The sequence below is a fragment of the Anastrepha obliqua genome, chromosome 4, assembly GCF_027943255.1.
Source record: "Anastrepha obliqua isolate idAnaObli1 chromosome 4, idAnaObli1_1.0, whole genome shotgun sequence".
NCBI lineage: Eukaryota > Metazoa > Arthropoda > Insecta > Diptera > Tephritidae > Anastrepha > Anastrepha obliqua.
Window position 1 is genome coordinate 16,984,199 of NC_072895.1, and position 17,765 is coordinate 17,001,963.

The 17,765-nt window shown below is 35.6% G+C and overlaps 1 protein-coding gene across 1 annotated transcript; it reads right to left on the reverse strand.

Moving 5' to 3' along the window:
• Positions 1–369: 369 nt before the first annotated feature.
• On the reverse strand, positions 370–12,248 carry LOC129244912 (dynein axonemal light chain 4). The gene is made up of 3 exons (XM_054882819.1): positions 12,004–12,248; positions 11,782–11,865; positions 370–1,023 (listed from the first exon to the last, which is right to left on the reverse strand). Exons 1-3 carry the CDS (start codon positions 12,073–12,075, stop codon positions 859–861), a joined length of 321 nt encoding a protein of 106 aa, XP_054738794.1. The 5' UTR covers positions 12,076–12,248; the 3' UTR covers positions 370–858.
• Positions 12,249–17,765: the final 5,517 nt, after the last annotated feature.

The window sequence follows — 17,765 nt, forward strand, 5'->3', positions numbered from 1 at the left end:
CATGGGGGGCATTTAAATTCAATTATTTTTAAAACTAGTTAAGCTACATTTAATAAAATTTAATGACCTTCAACTTGAAAAAAAAATAAATGAATTCCATATACTAAAAAAAAGTTATTTGAGTTTCTTAATGTAGCAAAATTCATCAGCCACCCTGTATTTAAGAGTATTCGAAGCGCCTCAAGCGCAGTTTTTTTCGAATGGAAGCAGAAAATTAAAACTTCCCGTAAATTAAGAAACTTTGCGAAAAAACTTAGACTTTCCGCGTACTTTTCAAACGGCTCTCGTATAACCGCATAACCACAACATAAACAGTTGAAATATAAAAAAAAACCACTTAAGTATATTGACTGCTTATTGCCCTGTGTGTGTATGTATGTATGTATATGGTATGGCAATTTATTGATCAGTTTTTAAATCATTTACAGTACATTTTTGTATAAAAAATATTTACAATTATTGCAGTTATTTTGAGTATTCACTAAATTTCGGTTTAAATACCATCTGTTAATAATATTTGCGTGTGTATTTTTTTTTTTTTTTTTAATAATTTTCTTATTTACTTCTTTTAATACAATTTAGGTACGCGGGTATGTAAACCATTTATTTCGGTAATCTGGTAATCTACTATATTTAATACACTTTCGCTACATCTTCCCTAAATAGTCGCTGATTAACTTCCCTTCGGCTTGCTGCTATATTTGTTTTTGCTTGCACTATAATTCTTGTGCTGTTTGTGTTGTTGCTTTTTCGTATTGTATTATGTCCCGATTCTTTGTTGCTTTTTCGTATTGTATTGTGTCCCGATTCTTATAGCCGCTGCATGGTTACGTACATACATTTGCATGTGTATTGGTACTATGAACATTTCCATAGCAGAATGGCTAGATTTCCGCCGAAGAAGAGATACAAAATATTCTTCGTTTCGTAGGATACCTCAAAGCCAAAACCTTCACCAACAACGACATGCCAATAGATGCCGAATTTTTTATCCATGGTTTCCTTGATGACTCGTGCTGCTTGCTGGTAAACAAGTGGAAGAAAAATTATGCATGTTAGACAAATTACTATACGAGTATACATATATATGTACATATTTACATTCTGTCAAAAAAATTATTATTATCTATACTAATATTATAAAGAGGAAAACTTTGTTTGTTTGTTTGTTTGTAACGAATAGGCTCAAAAACTACTGGACCGATTTTAAAAATTCTTTCACCATTCGAAAACTACATTATCCACGAGTAACATGGATTACATTTTATTTTGGAAAAAAATAGGGTTCCGTAAGATATTTGGATTTTTCGGACACAAACTGAAAAAAATTTTATATATAAAATAAAGTCAACTTTTTGTGTGTGTTCGCTAACCGGCCGTGTCTGCACCGAATTAAACCAAACTTACACACATTGTTAAGAAGGTATTGAAGATGGTTTCCGTATAGTTTGGATACCTATTGGTAGATAGGGTCTCGAGATATAGGTCAAAACGTGGACCCGGGTAACCTTCGGACGTGTATGTACAATATGGGTATCAAATGGAAGCTGTTGGTGAATGCTTTAGTTCAGAGTATTTCCATCCGCTCCGTGACTAGGGGCTCGAGATAGAGACCAAAACGTGGACCCTAGAATGTGTTTGTACAATATGGATATCAAATTGAAGCTGTTGGTGAATGCTTTAGTACAGAGTATTTTTCATGCCGCTGCGTGACTGGGGTCTCGAGATATAGGTGGAAACGTGGACCCGGGTAACCTTTGGTTGTGTATGTACAATATGGGTATCAAATGAAAGCTGTTGATAAGTGCTTTAATACGGGGTAATTTTCATACCTATTGATGACTAGGGTCTCGAAATATATGCCAAAACGTGGACCCGCCGTGTCTTTGTACCGAATTAAACCAAACTTACGCACATTGTTAAGTAAGTATTGAAAATGGGTTTCGTAAAGTTTGGTTGTAATTCGGAGCACTGGCAACGGATACAGCGTTCTTTTGAACCAGCCATAATGTCGCTTACTTTTTTAACGCTTGGGGCGGAACTGAACTGTCAAATTGACAGTGTGAGTTACAATGTGTCAATATTTCTTTCTGATTTGGATGCCATAAGGAAAAAACGTTAGTGCAACATGTAAAAATTGTTTGTGAATTTTTTTGGAGTGGATTTTGGAACAGTGAATAATTTCTTACGAAATTTGAGAATTTAATGTGAAATCCGAATGAAATTATGTGTTCGTGGAAAAAACAATTTTTTTCGTTTTTTTTTTTGAAAAATATAAATGGATAATGGTTAAAAAAGCTCCAATGCTTAATAAAACATATAAATTGAAACGAAAAATTCATGGATGATCAGGAAAAAAGACGATTGTTTATTCATATGCGTTGATTTGAAATTTGAAAACAATCTTCTTTTTTCCCGATTTTCAATTTATATTTTATATTTACTCAAAAACAAATAGAAAAACAAAAAATATTGTTTATGCCAAAGCGCTTGAATAAAGAATAAAGAAATAAATAATATGAGAACCATATATTTTCTGTTCCAAACCATATCTATTCTATTTTAGTGTGCCCAGCGAAGGGGGCCGGGTTTGCTAGTTATATATAAGAAAAGTAGAGGAGATCCACTACTTTACATTTAAATGGAGCACTAGTGTAAACACCTTCGGCTCGCTTGTTAATGAATTTACCAGAGTAACAATAAATAGTATTAATATCTTAATAATTATACGCTATTAGACAATTAACTCTAAATTAACTTCCTAAGCTCAGCTAACGTAAGGTACTTGTTGATGTTCTTGATGGATTCGGAGTCATAGCTTTTCAGGGCATCGGAAGGGGTGTTGTAACCGAAGACGTTGAATCTTATTGTTGAAAAATGCTGACAATTATCGAGCAAGTGGATGACCGAGATTGAACTGCTGTTGCAAAATGGGCACTGTGGAGGTGGAAGACCCTTAAGGGGTTAGGGGTAGTCAGAATTTTCAAAAAATCGATTTTTTTTTTGCATTTTCTTAAAGTATAATGTTTTAAAAATATTGTGTAAAAATTTGAAGTGAATCCGACAAATACTTTTCAAGTTATTCAACAATTAACAAAGGGCGCTCGGCCGCTCCGGAGCCGATAGCAAAACTTTAAATGCGTTTTTCTCAAAACTATGTTTTTCAAACTGGTGAACACTGTAACTTAAAAACCGCTACGTAGATTTCAATAAAATTTATACAGCTTTTGAAAAACATAAAAAACTTGTGCCTCGTCGAAGGTATTTTTTTTTTTTCAAAAATTTCGATTTTTTTTTAACAATTAACTGTTGGTTTTTTCTTCTAAAATCTGGAAAAAATTTTCTGAGGCCGCCATTTTGTTCATTTTGAAAAAAAAAAGCTTCGATCAGGCACAAGATTATCTATTAATAAAACTAATTTTTCTTGTCCGATTGGTTTTAGATGAATCTGCAAGGACTTGTGATGTTCACCGCAAGGGACTTCTGGAGAAACGGGCTTCACACAAACAGCGATAACTTTTGCAATTATTAATTTTATTTTTTTTGAAATTTTGGTGAAGTCAAGTTAAAACATGATGTTTTTATGCTATGTTTTTATTTTTGTTAAATAAATTAATTAAGTAGCAAAAAAAAATTCGTGAAAATCATCATTTTTTCGGGCCTCTGACTACCCCTAACCCCTTAAGGAGATGGTTGTGCGTTGCTGTCGTATGACCAATTCGTAGGCGGGAGAAATTTCTCAGATCGTTACAGTTTATTCCCCTCGAGAAGGTGGGTGACTGCCTTACCGAGTTTAATGCTGAGTAGTGATGCCGGAAATTATTCCACTCAGAAAGTTTGGCTTTGAAAAATTTTGCTTCTGAAAGCCTAAAAACATCTTCTTTGAGAATCACGTTCAAGGCGATAAGTGGTTGATTTGCTGCCAGTTTCGCTCTTTCATCAGCGGCTTCATTGCCAGGTATTCCTACGTGGCTTGGAACCCACATGATTTTGATTAAACTATTTCCACCAGCTAAAACGTTGCGGATCGTTGAGATGATAAAGTTGCTTTTTGGTATGTTGGTTACTGAACGAATGGTGGACATGCTGTCAGTACATACAACGTATTTTTCACCAGTTCGGAGAGCATACTGCGTTGCCAGCAGAACGGCGTTTGCTGCCGCAGTAAAAACGGAGCAGAAGTTTACTAGATGACCAGCTGAAATTGTGTTATGGTCGGAGTCTACTACCGCAAAGGCTGTGGTGGAAGCAGTTTTAGTCCCGTCCGTATACAAAAATTTCCATCCTTGTTCTTTTAGATTTGAGGCAAGTTGTTCGAAGGCTTGACGGTAAACTGCTGCAGGAGTTGTACTTTTCTTAAAAGAATTCATGTCTAGATACAGCAAACTATTAAACTGGAACCATGGCACAGGACGTTTGTAATCGAATCTCTCTGGTTTGATAGGAATACCTAGTTCATTCGCAGCATTTAAACATCTCAAATAGTTGTCAAAAAAATATCGGGAATTGTTCATTCAAAAAGCGCCCCTTACACTTATGTCTATATTTCTTTTGCTGGAATGTTGATACAACTGTCCTCTATAGCGTCGCAGAGTTTGTGAGAGATCTGTCAATTAGCTTGTTTTTGCCATTTAATTATAACAGTCAACCGCAGGTGTGCTTTGCGATTTTCACTATGAATAAAAACATCGAACAAAGAATTTGTCTTAAATTTTATGTTTTGAACGGGACTTCGGGTGCCGAATCGTTGAAAATGTTGCAGAAAGCCTATGACGAGTGTGCTTTATCAAAAGCGCGGTACACAGGTCTACGAGTGGTATAAGTCGTGGAAGATTTGCCCCGAACTGGTCGCCCATCAACGTCTTCAACGGATGCAAACAAAGTCGTCCACAAAGTCAAGGAAATGGTGCTGGAAAACCATCATTTAAGTTTGAGAGAGGTAGCTCGTGACCTTAGCGTGTCTCACGAATCAATTCGCAAGATTTGCAACATCAATTGGGCATGAGACGCGTGGCTGCTCGGCACGGTCCAAGAGAGTTGAGTTTATTTCAAAAAAATCATCGGAAGAAGGTGGCTGAAGATATGCTTAAGGAAGTGAATTCGGACCCAACGTTTATCCAACGCATCATAACAGGTGATGAGACATGAGTATATGAGTTTGACATGCAAATCAGTCAACAGGCGACAGAATGCCGCTATCCACATGAGCCGAAACCCAAAAAACCACATTAAAGTCGGTCAAAAGTGAAAGTCATGCTTGTCGTCGAAAGTCGTTTTCTTTGATTACTCTGGTGTGGTGCACTAGGCATGCATGCCAAATGATTCTACGGTAAATAAAGAATATTATGTGGAAGTTATCCGACGCTTGAGAGAGAGGGAGAGAGAATGTGCGTAGGAAACGACCCAATTTGTGGAAAGAAAACTCATGGATCTTGCCCCATGATAACGCACCGTCTCACAAGGCTCATATTGTGAACACTTCTTTGACCAAAAACTCGACAAATATCATCGAACAACCACCGTATTCACTGGATTTAGCCCCTTGTGACTTTTTCCTTTTCCCAAAACTTAAATTGCCACTCCGCGGACGCCGCTTTGAGTCGATAGAGGCCATTGAGGAGAATTCGCTGAAGGAGCTGAAGAAGATCGCCTCAAACGTGTTTAAAAGGTGCTTTGATGACTGGATTAATTAGTGGCTTATTTGTATTGCTCCGAATGGAGCCTATTTCAGGGGCGACAAAATAAATTTTGATGATTGAAGAACTATTTTGCGTTTTATTGAACAATTCCCGGTACTTTTTTGAATGTACATATCGTCACCTTGATATACAAAGGCTCTTATTCCTACAAGTATTTATTGGCAAACCAAAAATTTTTGCCAAATCGAGTTTTTAACAGATTTTAATGCAGAACCTCTAACCACACCTTCCCTAAAAAAATTGTTGTTTTACTATGGAAATTAACTGTAATGCAAGCATTGAAGTAAACTTAAAGGGTCCTGGTGGTATAGAGCTCGAAAATTTAGGGTATTTTCAAGAATTTCTTTTTTACAATTAAAAAAATGAAAAACGATATTTAAATTTTTTAGGTTTTTTGTTTAACTACTTTTAGATACAAAAATGTAAAAAAAAAAATTTTTTAATTTTAATAATTTAAAAAATGGCGCTGAAGTTAACTCTCCCGAAAAATTAGACCTAGACGGTGTTGGCCATTTTGGCTCTTCTGTTTATCAGGAATTTTTTTTACAATAAAAAAAATTAAAAACGATATTTAAATTTTTTAGACTACCTATTTAACTTCTTTTACATACAAGACTAAAAAAATATATATATTTTTTTTAATCTTAATAATTTTAAAAATGGCTCTGAAATTGACCCTCACGAAAAATTTAACCTGGACGGTGTGGACCATTTCGGCTCATCTAATTATATGAAACACAAAAACCAAAAAAGTTATTAATCAGTACGACTGATTAATCTCGTACTAGAATAAAAAAAAATTTCACAAAATTGCGCGGTTTTGGATTGGACACTCTAAAAATCGGGTTTTTTTCAGTTTTTTAATAAGAAAAATACGAAATAATTGAAATAAAAATATGATTCTAGTACGGGCGAAAGCCATTGATGTTGTGAGCAACATAGTAAAACTTCAGACGATTCGATTGAATTGTTTTTTTTTTTTATTTTTTGACAACACCAGGCCGAAAAAAGTAGTTTCGCGCTAAAAGAGTTTAAAGTTTGAGGCACAGAAGCGCGCGAACCGCTCCCTACCTAGTTAATGGGCTGTAGAAGCTATATTATTGGGGATCCCCGCCTGAAAATTGCACAGTATATTCTTAAGATACTATACTTTCGAAATATCGAAAAAACAAAAAATCGATTTTTGAAATTTCTAAACAACCGGGTTTCCCTGTTCTGGTTAAATTTGCATTCAGTTTCTCTCTTCTCCTGTAAAATTAAAATTAAAATATGAGTAACGGCATTTCTATATTGAGGTGAAGGCGATAGGTACATGGAATATTTTATTTGTGATAACAAATTAATTCTGGGCACTTTTAATATACTATATATCCACTACAAACTTTCTACCTGTCAAACACCAAATAGCTGGCTTTTAATGCAATATTCGTGTTTTCAAATTTTCACAACTGTAATTTAAGTCAAAGTTTTTTCAAATGGCCTTCGCTCCTAATGTAATGGCAAACCTCAAAATGTAGTATTTCTGCCTTGAAAAAGTTTCTCATAAAAAATTCATCTGCCCTTCGGAGGTTGCTTAAAAAAACAGTAGTTCCCTCGGCCAAACACCCAAAAAAGAGTGTAAGCGCCAATTATATATAAAGAATGGACTCGAAAAATATTGGTCGGGCGAAAATCGTTATAACCTCAAATTTATATAAACTATCAAAACAATTTCTATTTTACCTTTTATTTTTTATTTTTCATTTTTTTTTAAGGCTTACATGATAATAAAATAATAAAATTATTAGTAAACTCAAGCAAACGCAGCGCTAGCAGCAGAGGCTGGCTGGTGATGTGTGTTGGATCAGATACGACGGTGTAGGTCGGTCCTTTATAAATGTGTAAATTTTTTTTCTATTTGATTTGCTTCTTTATTAAGCGACCTATGCTAAATAAAAAACTCATATCCATTCTCTTTGTTATAAACAAAATGGCACAATTTAGATTTGACTCCTCTCATTAGGCGATGGACATCAGTTTTTGTTACGGTATCTGCTGCTCTCTGTCAATTAATTTTAAATTGCTGTGCATTTTTAATTCCTTTTTTTCATTTTTAGCAATTTCCCCATATTTTCCAATGAGTCGCAATTGTGGACAGTTTGGTGGGTAGTGGTCCTTTTAAAACAATATTTACCACGTGCTTTTCATACCAGTTCATAGCAAGACGACTGTAATGACACGTTGCTAAATCGGGCCAGAGCCGAACTCAGGCTTTATGTTGTCTTTTGAATGGCACCACACGTTTTTGCAAATAGTCCTCTAAATAAATTTCTTGATTTATAATGTCCGTGGCAATGAACGTTTTGCTTTGTATGCCACACTGGCAGATGGCTTGGCAAACCAAACATTTTTTAGGGCGCTTGTTCAATATTTTTAGTTTAAAGTCAACTCTTCATTGCAGTATAAAACTAAGCGTCCTGAATCTATTTAAAGTCTGCATTGACGTACATATGTTTCATAGTCTATAATCAACCAGCCATATTTATAAATGTCTTGACCAGGCCTCCGTTCCATCAAAAACTTTTTTAATTCGTTACCGTACTTTTCGGACAATTTAAAGTTTTTGCTTCGGCATTGTGCGACAAATGATCTTTTTTTTTGCTGTTTGCGCACAATTTTCTCCGCAAGCGCACACTTAACCGAATACATTTTGAAGAAAACGTAGAAGTTACAAAAAGTGAATACGCCAAATTACTAATGGCAACGAATGAATATGATATATTGTATATATATATATATATAGTATATATATATTTGGCCCTTACACCCTCTTTGGATGTTAGACCAAGCTCTTCCTCCTACTTGTAGCGTGCGCCTTGATGTTGTTCCATACTACGCTGGAACATCGGTTCTCGACCGATCAACGAAATTAAGCAGCGTCGGGCGCGGCTTGTACTTAGATGGGGGACCGCTTGAAAACACCGCGTGTGGTTGGTTGGTCCACAACAATGTGAATATGTATACTAGTCCAGTCAAAAGAGACGAAAAAAATAGCCAACTTCGTAATTTTAGGAGTATGCGAGTTTATGGTTTTATTATGTAAAACCCATCACTGTGAACTTAAATTTGAGTTTTCGGAGTCGGGAGAGAGATATCGCATTTTGAAATTTTCATGTTTCGAAATTTTCCTACACCTGAAAATCGATTAAGATAACATAGACATGATATATTCGATTACTAATTTTCTTGAATTGAGTCTTATTTTTCTTAAAATTTTGTCTCACACCATAATTGTCCTGACTCACCACATCCCTACACTATCTAACCTTTGGGTACCGAGTCACACACAGTCCTAACCCCTAGAAACCACCCCTATCATACCGCGAGCAGGCTTTCCCACAAACGCCAAATTTACATACTATTAATCTATATATTTCAGGCCCTCAAACCCAAGAAAATTAGTAAGCGACTATATCATGTCTATGTTATCTTAATCGATTTTCAGGTGTAGGAAACATGAAAATTTCAAAATGCGATATCTCTGCGAAAAAAAATGATATTTGAGCAAACAGAACGCCATTTGAAAAAAGAAGGATTGTATTTAAAGATGCCATCCTTTAATTTTGGTGAAAGAAAACATCTGCAAGGCTACATAACCTCAAATATGGGGAAAAATGGTGTTTTTTGCACTTTCAGGTTAGGATATCTCGAAAACCAGAGCTGATAGAGCAATTCTGAGGCCAGATTTGGATTTAGCGCATCATAAACCTTTGGAAATATATAGTCTGGTTTCTGGGTCTGAATGTTGGTTAAATTTTGTCGGCCTGTGTAATCATGTACGCGCTTCGCTAATGTATTGGTTGCTCCGCTTAGCAGCTCAAAATCATACGACTAAATAAAGATAGCGGAAAAAACTTTTAGACAAAAATGTTCACAAAAGAATGCTCTATAAAAAAGCTCTGATGTATATTTTCCATAAAATCAATAAAAAAAAGTTATTACGCTTTAAAACAATGCATCCCTTAATTTTTCGCGTAATTTTGTTTATAACTTTTTTATTATTAATTTTACAATAAAACGTTTTGAATGAAAGTTGTAGATAATATTATTATCTACAAAAAAGTATTTTACAAAATTTTCGTAACTTTCGAAATTCACGAGATAATCGCAAAAAACCAGTTGCACCCTTATTTCCAAGATGGCGGCCGCGGGACACAACCCCCGACCCCGAAAACTCAAACTTAAGTTCACAGTGATGGGCTTTACATAATAAAACCATAAACTCGCATACTCCTAAAATTACGAAGTTAAATCCTCTTTTGACTGGACTATACTTATTACAGTTAGTTTTACGCAAGTGGTGAGTAAACACAATCGACTCGTTTTTTTTTCGTGTCCATTCTTTATATACATATAGGGGAGCGTGTCATTATTCTGTTTTACAAAATTCCGGATGACAAAATTCTGTAAATTGCAAAAAAATTCTGCTTTTTAAAATTCTGCTTTTTTAAAATTCTGCTTTTTAAAATTCTGCTTTCTAAAATTCTGCTTTTTCAAAATTCTGCTTTTTCAAAATTCTGCATGTTTAATGCGAAAAATTCTGCTTTATTCAAGTTTTGTGATTTTCGTCATACAAGAAGTAACAAAATAAACATTTAATTCATAAATATACATATAGGTATGTTTAAGCGATAACAATATTTTAGTTTAGCCAATTACAATATTTTTTGCAATTCTTTTTAAATATGTAGTGTGACTTAATTCATTTCTTATTTTAATAATTTTTGCGAAGTTCATTTTTTTTAGAAGAGTTCTACGCAAAAATACGGTGGATTGCGTAGCCGGAGTCGGACTGATGAGGGTTATTTTTTTAAAGCGTGGCCGAAGGCCGCCCACGCGAAAAGAAGTTCTACGCAAAAATACTGTGGATTCTATCGAAACTGAAGAAAAAATTATTATTATTATTTTTTATTTAATATCTCGAATAATAATAAAAAAAAAAATAATAAGAATAAATTAAATAATTACATTACCTCTTTAACGTTGTTAACATTGTATTTTAATACAGAATTTTGAAAGCAGAATTTTAGAAAGCAGAATTTTAAAAAAGCAGAATTTTAAAAAAGCAGAATTTTAAAAAAGCAGAATTTTAAAAAGCAGAATTTTGTACAGACAGAATTTCGACACCAACCCTCATTATTACCTGCTGAAGGGTGGTCGCTATTCGAATTTTTTTTCATGCCCACAATACACTTTGAAATCGACCCACCGAATGGTAGTCACGCATAAGTCCAAATACTTTTCGAGTTTTTCATCAATTAACAAAGGGCGCGTACTGTACCGCTTGGTAGATTTCAATAAAATTTATACTGCTTTTGAAAAACATAAAAAACTTGTCCCTGATCGAAGGATTTTTTTTTAATTTCGATTTTTTTAACAATTAATTGTCGGTTTTTTCTCGAAAATTTGCCACATATTCGCCATATTGTTAATTTTGAAAAAAAAAAAATGCTTCAATCAGGCACAAGATTATCTACTAATACAACTTGTGATGATCACCGCAAGGGACTTCGGGAGAAATGGGCTCCACACAAACAGCGATAACTTTTGCAATTATTAATTTTTTTTTTTTTGAAATTTTTCTAAAGTCAAGTCGAAACATGATGCATTAACGTTTGTTTTTATTTTTGTAAAATAAACCAATTGACTAGCAAAAAAATTATTGAAAATCATTATTTTTTCGGGCCTCTGACTACCCCTAACCACTTAAGTTTAATGGCGAGCCGACAAAAAGGCGGCAAACAATGACTTCAGCTCAATGCCGTGATTTGGTACGCAGACTGGTTAGAGCGACACATTGAAGTATAAAAAACAGACTGGCTCACACTTACATGAAAATTAAAACAGGCTGTGGCAACATTTAGGCACAACAGTCCTAGACAGTTCTACTCCCCAACCACTTCCAATCGAAAAAGTTACAGCGGTTGCATGTGCGCTGACTGTAAACTTTTTTGTTTTTTGCTTTTTTTGTTTTTGTTGTTTTTTTTGTTGATGCCCAATCTATACTGCATTAAATATTCGCACTTTTTTAAAATTTACATACCTCGTAGTTGCTAGAGTATTTTTCACAAGCGGTAATGCTCATTTCGATTGCTTCGGTGCGCATTTCCTCGTTCATATCAGAATGCTGAAAATAATGCGTATCAACTATGTATACTATTTCTTATATTCTTCGTTTATGACTGAAAATATTTAAATATTTTCTATTTATTTTTTTCTCTTATGTTTGACACTTATGTGCGCATATGTTTGTATGTGTGTATACCTTGACAAGCGGATACGTGTGTACGATTTTCTTTTCCGACTCTTTTTCCGGATTTGCTCCCTCATCAGCCATGACGGTAAAGGAGATACCAACAGCAGCACTTTTTGAAAGTTTTTTCTTTTTTCTTCAAAAAAAGAATCAAACAAAAGAATTCAATTTCGATAGCAAACAAACAGTTAACGGTTAGAACATGTCAACTTAAAGCGATGAATTCTTCCACACCGTACCGTTTCAAAATGTAACAAATGTTGTTTCGAAACCTGTCTGTCGGGCCGTTTGAAAAGAAAGTCACTTTTAAATTATACTCGAAAAACAAATAAAAAAACACTTGTATCCGAAATTATTGCGTCAGCATAGAGCAAAATATTGATTCTAATAAACTTTTTGAATACCCGGTTTTTTCGATTGGCAAAATTTCGTGAAAACTGTTGTATGCATCGCGCTTATACGAGTAATGGCCAACTCTTAGTCTTCTTTCAGCAGTTCATAAAGCCAACTGACTGCTTGTTTGGATGCCTTATTGCAGATTTATTGACTCTCTGCTTTTTTATTAGTAACCAAACTTCACTACATTTCAACTTACTTTCTTCTCTCGCACTTCTGCGCATGCGTTGACTTTCCCTTGCCCATTCTGCTGCAGATATGTTGAGGTTAACAAAAATTTGCACCATGAAGTGGGGTCGGCAGATCACACTATCACACACAACTCTGATGCACTTACAACCCACCCGCCGACCATCAAGTCAAATTTGCAGAACGTCTTTCTTCCGGTTACCATAAGATTTAAGGGAGGAAATCATATGGAGCAATCATGTGGAATAGTAGAGATTTGCAAATGTATAACAGAACAAAAACAAATTTTTGACAGAGTAATAGGGATGCATTTGCAAGTTTACTAAGCTTTCCCCTTCTCTTCGTTTACATTGTATGCATTGAGAGTTAAATGAGTAGAGTTGAGTTGGGAGTTGGATGAGTTGTTATAAGTTATTCACTGCGTTTGATTTCAGTTCATACGAAGATACAAAAAACACTTAATGTTGCTATGGTATGGTATGAGGACATGAAGTAGCTGTGTGTACATGTGTGGATGTGCGTATGTATGTATGTACGTACGTATGTATATATGTATGTACGTATGTATGCATGTAAGTTTGTATTTGCTCCGCTTTGGAATGGACAACATTTTATGGTTTAACTATTTGTTGACTCCATATACAGGGTGGTCCATATAGTAGTATTTTGGATATATGTTCATTTGACAATGACAGCTGTTTCCAGCTGGAAGTCTGAACAGAATGTCAGTATCATATCTCCACAAAACGAATTTAATCGCTTTAAGCTTGAACGAATTTGAGAAATATTGCAATGGAAGTGAACAACGATTTTTTTTGAAAAATGTATGTATTTCCACGAAGCGCATTTTCATCTCGACGGCTATGTTAAAAGCAAAACTGCCGCATCTGGGGATCGGAAAATCCTCAACTACGCGGAAGAGGTCCAGGATAAAACATACCGACAATTACTTGATCGGACAGTGTGCAGACAGACAATTAACGACATTCATCGGGAGACACTTACCACCTCCCGACCCCCGAATGCCGTCATCGGAGTCCAATCACCACCCATTGCAGACGAAGAGCTCCAACTTCCCCGAGAGTGCCGCGTAACCTTTACACAATTACGTTCTAGATACTGCAGTAGGTTAAACCTATCCTACATGTCCCACATGTGAAGGCACTGTGTACACTACCTTTTCACGTGCCCCATCAAACCCACTCATCTAACACCCCTCTCCCTCTGGACCCAACCAGTCGAAATAGTAAGTTTCCTGGGCCTACCGTTAGATGAGCTAAACGAAGACGACCGGTGACTAAACTACACTGGTAGGACAAAGTTTCTGCTACAATAACAACAACATCGGAAAATCCGTACGTGATCGTCGTGAAGTCAATGTACTCTCAGAAAGTGACAGTTCGCTGCTGAGGGATAATTTTGGTCAACGGTGAGCAATACAGTGGCATTATACACAATTTTTTGCGTCCGCAAAGTGAAGACGTGGACTTGGACGAGTTTTGGACGTTTCAGAAGAATTGTGCGCCATGCCGCAATCGATCTTTTGTGCACCCAATTCGGTAATCGAGTTATTAGCCTTCTCGGCTATATCAATTGACCATCTCGAAACTGCGATTTAACGCCGTTAAACTTTTTTGTCACGTGCCGTGAAGCACCGATACTATGCGAACAATCTACAAGTATTAACGATCCAGGTCACAAAGACAAATATCGAGCAAGCCATTTGTGAGGCGGGAACCGTCACGAGGTCTTGGAAAACTAGTTTAACAGGAATTGGTACTGCAACGCCAATATCTCATAAAGTATCGATCAAACAATTCAAAATTTCGTTGTCAAGGTGACATTTCACACTAAAAAAAAATACCAGTCTAACGGTTAGACGCGATAGAAGTGAAACCTTCCGTAAAACAAACTGAGAGAGAATGAGACGAAAGCAGCATTAGGAGCGGGATAATTATAGGTTCATTATAATATTGCTATAAAGTTTATATTTTATTTTCTTCATTTTATTATTATTCGCCCTCAATGTTTTCAATTTCAACAAATGATACGAGTGGCTTATGATAGCTAAAATATGATACAAATACTTTGGTTTCGATGTTGTCAACATATCTTTGAAATACCGCGTCAATTGTTGTTTTTGATCGTGTTGTCGATTCAGTGCGATTATTACACATTTTTTAAACCACAATCGATCACACACAGAACACGCATAACCGAAGGGATTGTCCAAAAACTTTTTAGGGGCAACTTTATTTCGACGAAATTGTGAGCATGGAATCTCAGGTTGAACATCTGTCTGAGGGTCCCCTGAAAAGCAATTTATATTATGCGTTAAGTAATAAGGTCCAATTGAGAAAGTAAAGTTTTACATATGCAAAAATATTTGAGTACTTACAATGATCATTTTCAATATCACGTTCATTTGGTGCATTGCCTTGCACATGTGATACATCCACTTGGAAATCGTCTGCACGGTGCATGTAGGTTAAGCATTTAATCTATGAGCATAAACACAAATTTGTGATTAGAAATTTGTTGATTAGAAAATATTAAAGTACTTACGATGATCGTTTTCACTATTTTGCACAGTGGATGCATTGTTATGCACAATAGAAACACTAGGTTGCGCATTTCGTAATGTTTTTCGGCGTACACGAAATTCACGTATACGTTCTATTGAAGTGTTTGCAGTTTTTCTAGTTTTATTTTCTTTTTGTTTTTTTTTCTGTCGATATTCACGACACTTTTCTGCATTATTTTTCGGCATAATTGCGGTAAATATTTAAAAATGAAAATATTTACGAATATAAAAATACGGACGCAATAAAGCACAGGCGGTTGCTATTATGAGCGGCGTAACGCGTATATTACACAGACGTACTAACATACACACATACATACGTATGACGCTTGAACTAAACACCAAAGCAAGTAATAGGCAGTGTAGTATACATACTACAATACTCACTATACTAGCGTGGCTCAGCAGTACGCAGCCACACACATATACGCATATCAACATATAACGCTTCGTAGCCAAGAGTGTCGCTTTTTCGTTTCATCGAGTCTCAAATCACTCCCAACGATTCTAAAGAAGTTTTCACTTCAAAAATCTTTTACTGTTTTTTTTCACATGGTGTTAACAATGGAGGTCAATAATGAGAAAATTCGGTACATTTTACAGTTTTTCTTTGATAAAAGCGAAAATGCAAGCTAAAATTGTGGTTCCGTTCAGGCATTTTTGATGTTAAAGGAAATGTCGATAAAGTCACAGAAATACTCGAAGTTCACCGGCATGTTAGTAGTAGTAGCAACGCCCAGGAGCTAAAGATCGACCATAAAATAGTATTAACCCTTTGGGGACGGTGCCGCTCGACGGGCGAGCGTTGCTGAGGACGAGAGATATTGGAGTGCGCAGCAAAGAAAATAAATACATCATACGTTATAAAAACTAAGGCTTTATTTAACACAAGAAACAATTTTCATAAAATCAAAAACGGATTTCACTTCCAATTGACGAAGTAATGCCGTCATCTTCCGCCTTAACAGATTCAAAGCAATATTCGCCAGAACTGTCACTATCTAACGGATCATCTCTACATCGCACAGTGTGACTTTTTTCACTTTTAGGATGCCAAAATTAATAACAGCCAAACCAATGGAGCAATTCATTTCAAATTTTGCAGTGTGGTTGCAGATACCTAAATCTGATTTGAGAATAAAAATGGGCGTGATACGCCCACCTTTTCTCCTTGCCCACATATAAGGTAAAATTTCACATAATCATATTTTCTACTTCAAAAGCATTTTCCAGTGCCAATTTAAATACAAATTGCTTAGATTTCTTAACTTTAGCTTAGAGGCTTATGACTAATATTTAAAAGATTTCATTTATCCCCTGGGTACCTTTTTATACTGCATTATACTGCTCAATGAAGGAGATAATCACAAATTGTTTCAATGATAAATATGTATGTCACTAATCTTCATTTTATTAATAGTAAGCCAATAAACAGCTTCTAAAGATTAAACATAACAAAACATAAACACTTAGTCGAAAGCAATTATTCATAATACTTCTTCCTGGGCCAGCAATGCATTTACATCTTGAGGCAAAGTCCCGCGCTTGGTATTCGATGGCTTACGTAAGCTGCAAATGTAGGGATCGGATGATATTAGAAGCCTGTGTTATAAATCCTCATTGGTTTGAGTTCGTGAACTTTTCATTGTATACCATTCGCGATAATTTCTGACATCTTTATTTCTCGATTCTTGCGCTTCTTCGGAAAGCTGACCAATAGGAACCATGCATGACGATATTATATGTCTTGAATGGAACAGTATTTTATGCAGACTGACTGGCATATTGTACCACTCATATTCCCTCAAATAAAGATCGCGTGTGTCTCTCACGTATACCTCAAAGGCCTCAGCATTTATCTGAAATTCACACCCTAAGCAAGACAATATGGTGAAAAGCCTTTTTAAGAGACATAAGTTAATGCCTGTAATGTCTGCAGTAACTTCTGCATTACTAAAAAAACGTCGTGCTGTGTTTCCGTCATTTGTATTGCCAGATTTCTCTTTTGGCATATCAATTAAAAGTCCAGTCTCGTTTCTAAATCTGCTTTGAATGCTTCCCTTCCTCTATTTCAGTTTTTCCTTATTTTCGGTGCCTCTTACACACCACGTCCTTAGTTCCAACCGATATGCAATGTGCAACATACACTCCATGCACCGTATCCATGAGTGAAGTGGTGAAATGCCGAATCTTAGCATGTTTGCGTCAACTTTCCGTTCCGACAAAGCGCTAATATTATTCATATCCTTCGCTGAAGCACCACATATATAACACGCTTGAGATGAGGTATATGCTGAAAGTGCATTACATACCTTACCGTCAATCATACACAAAATTAGTGTACTAGTAACTTTAAAGTTTAAATTTTCCATCTTAATTATTGTAGGAAGAAGATTAGAAATTTGGTCTTCCACAATCTTTACTTCTCTCACAATAGCATCTCGCGTTTCTTTTTCAAACAAAAATTTAATGGGACGGCAATATCTGGTTGATGATGGAACAGGGTTCCTTCATATAACAACTCTACGTTCATTAACTAGAGTATACATTTGGAGAAGTACGAGTGAAACAAAAAACATGCTGCTATCAGATTGATTTTCTTCGC

Bases quoted from the DNA above. Each gene is read 5' to 3' on its own strand.
- LOC129244912 (XM_054882819.1), bottom strand. From the start codon at position 12,075: ATGGCTGATGAGGGAGCAAATCCGGAAAAAGAGTCGGAAAAGAAAATC. The intron at 11,866-12,003 runs GTATACACACAT...CATTATTTTCAG, and splicing joins ACACGTATCCGCTTGTCAAG to CATTCTGATATGAACGAGGA. The intron at 1,024-11,781 runs GTATGTAAATTT...CTTGTTTACCAG, and splicing joins AATACTCTAGCAACTACGAG to CAAGCAGCACGAGTCATCAA.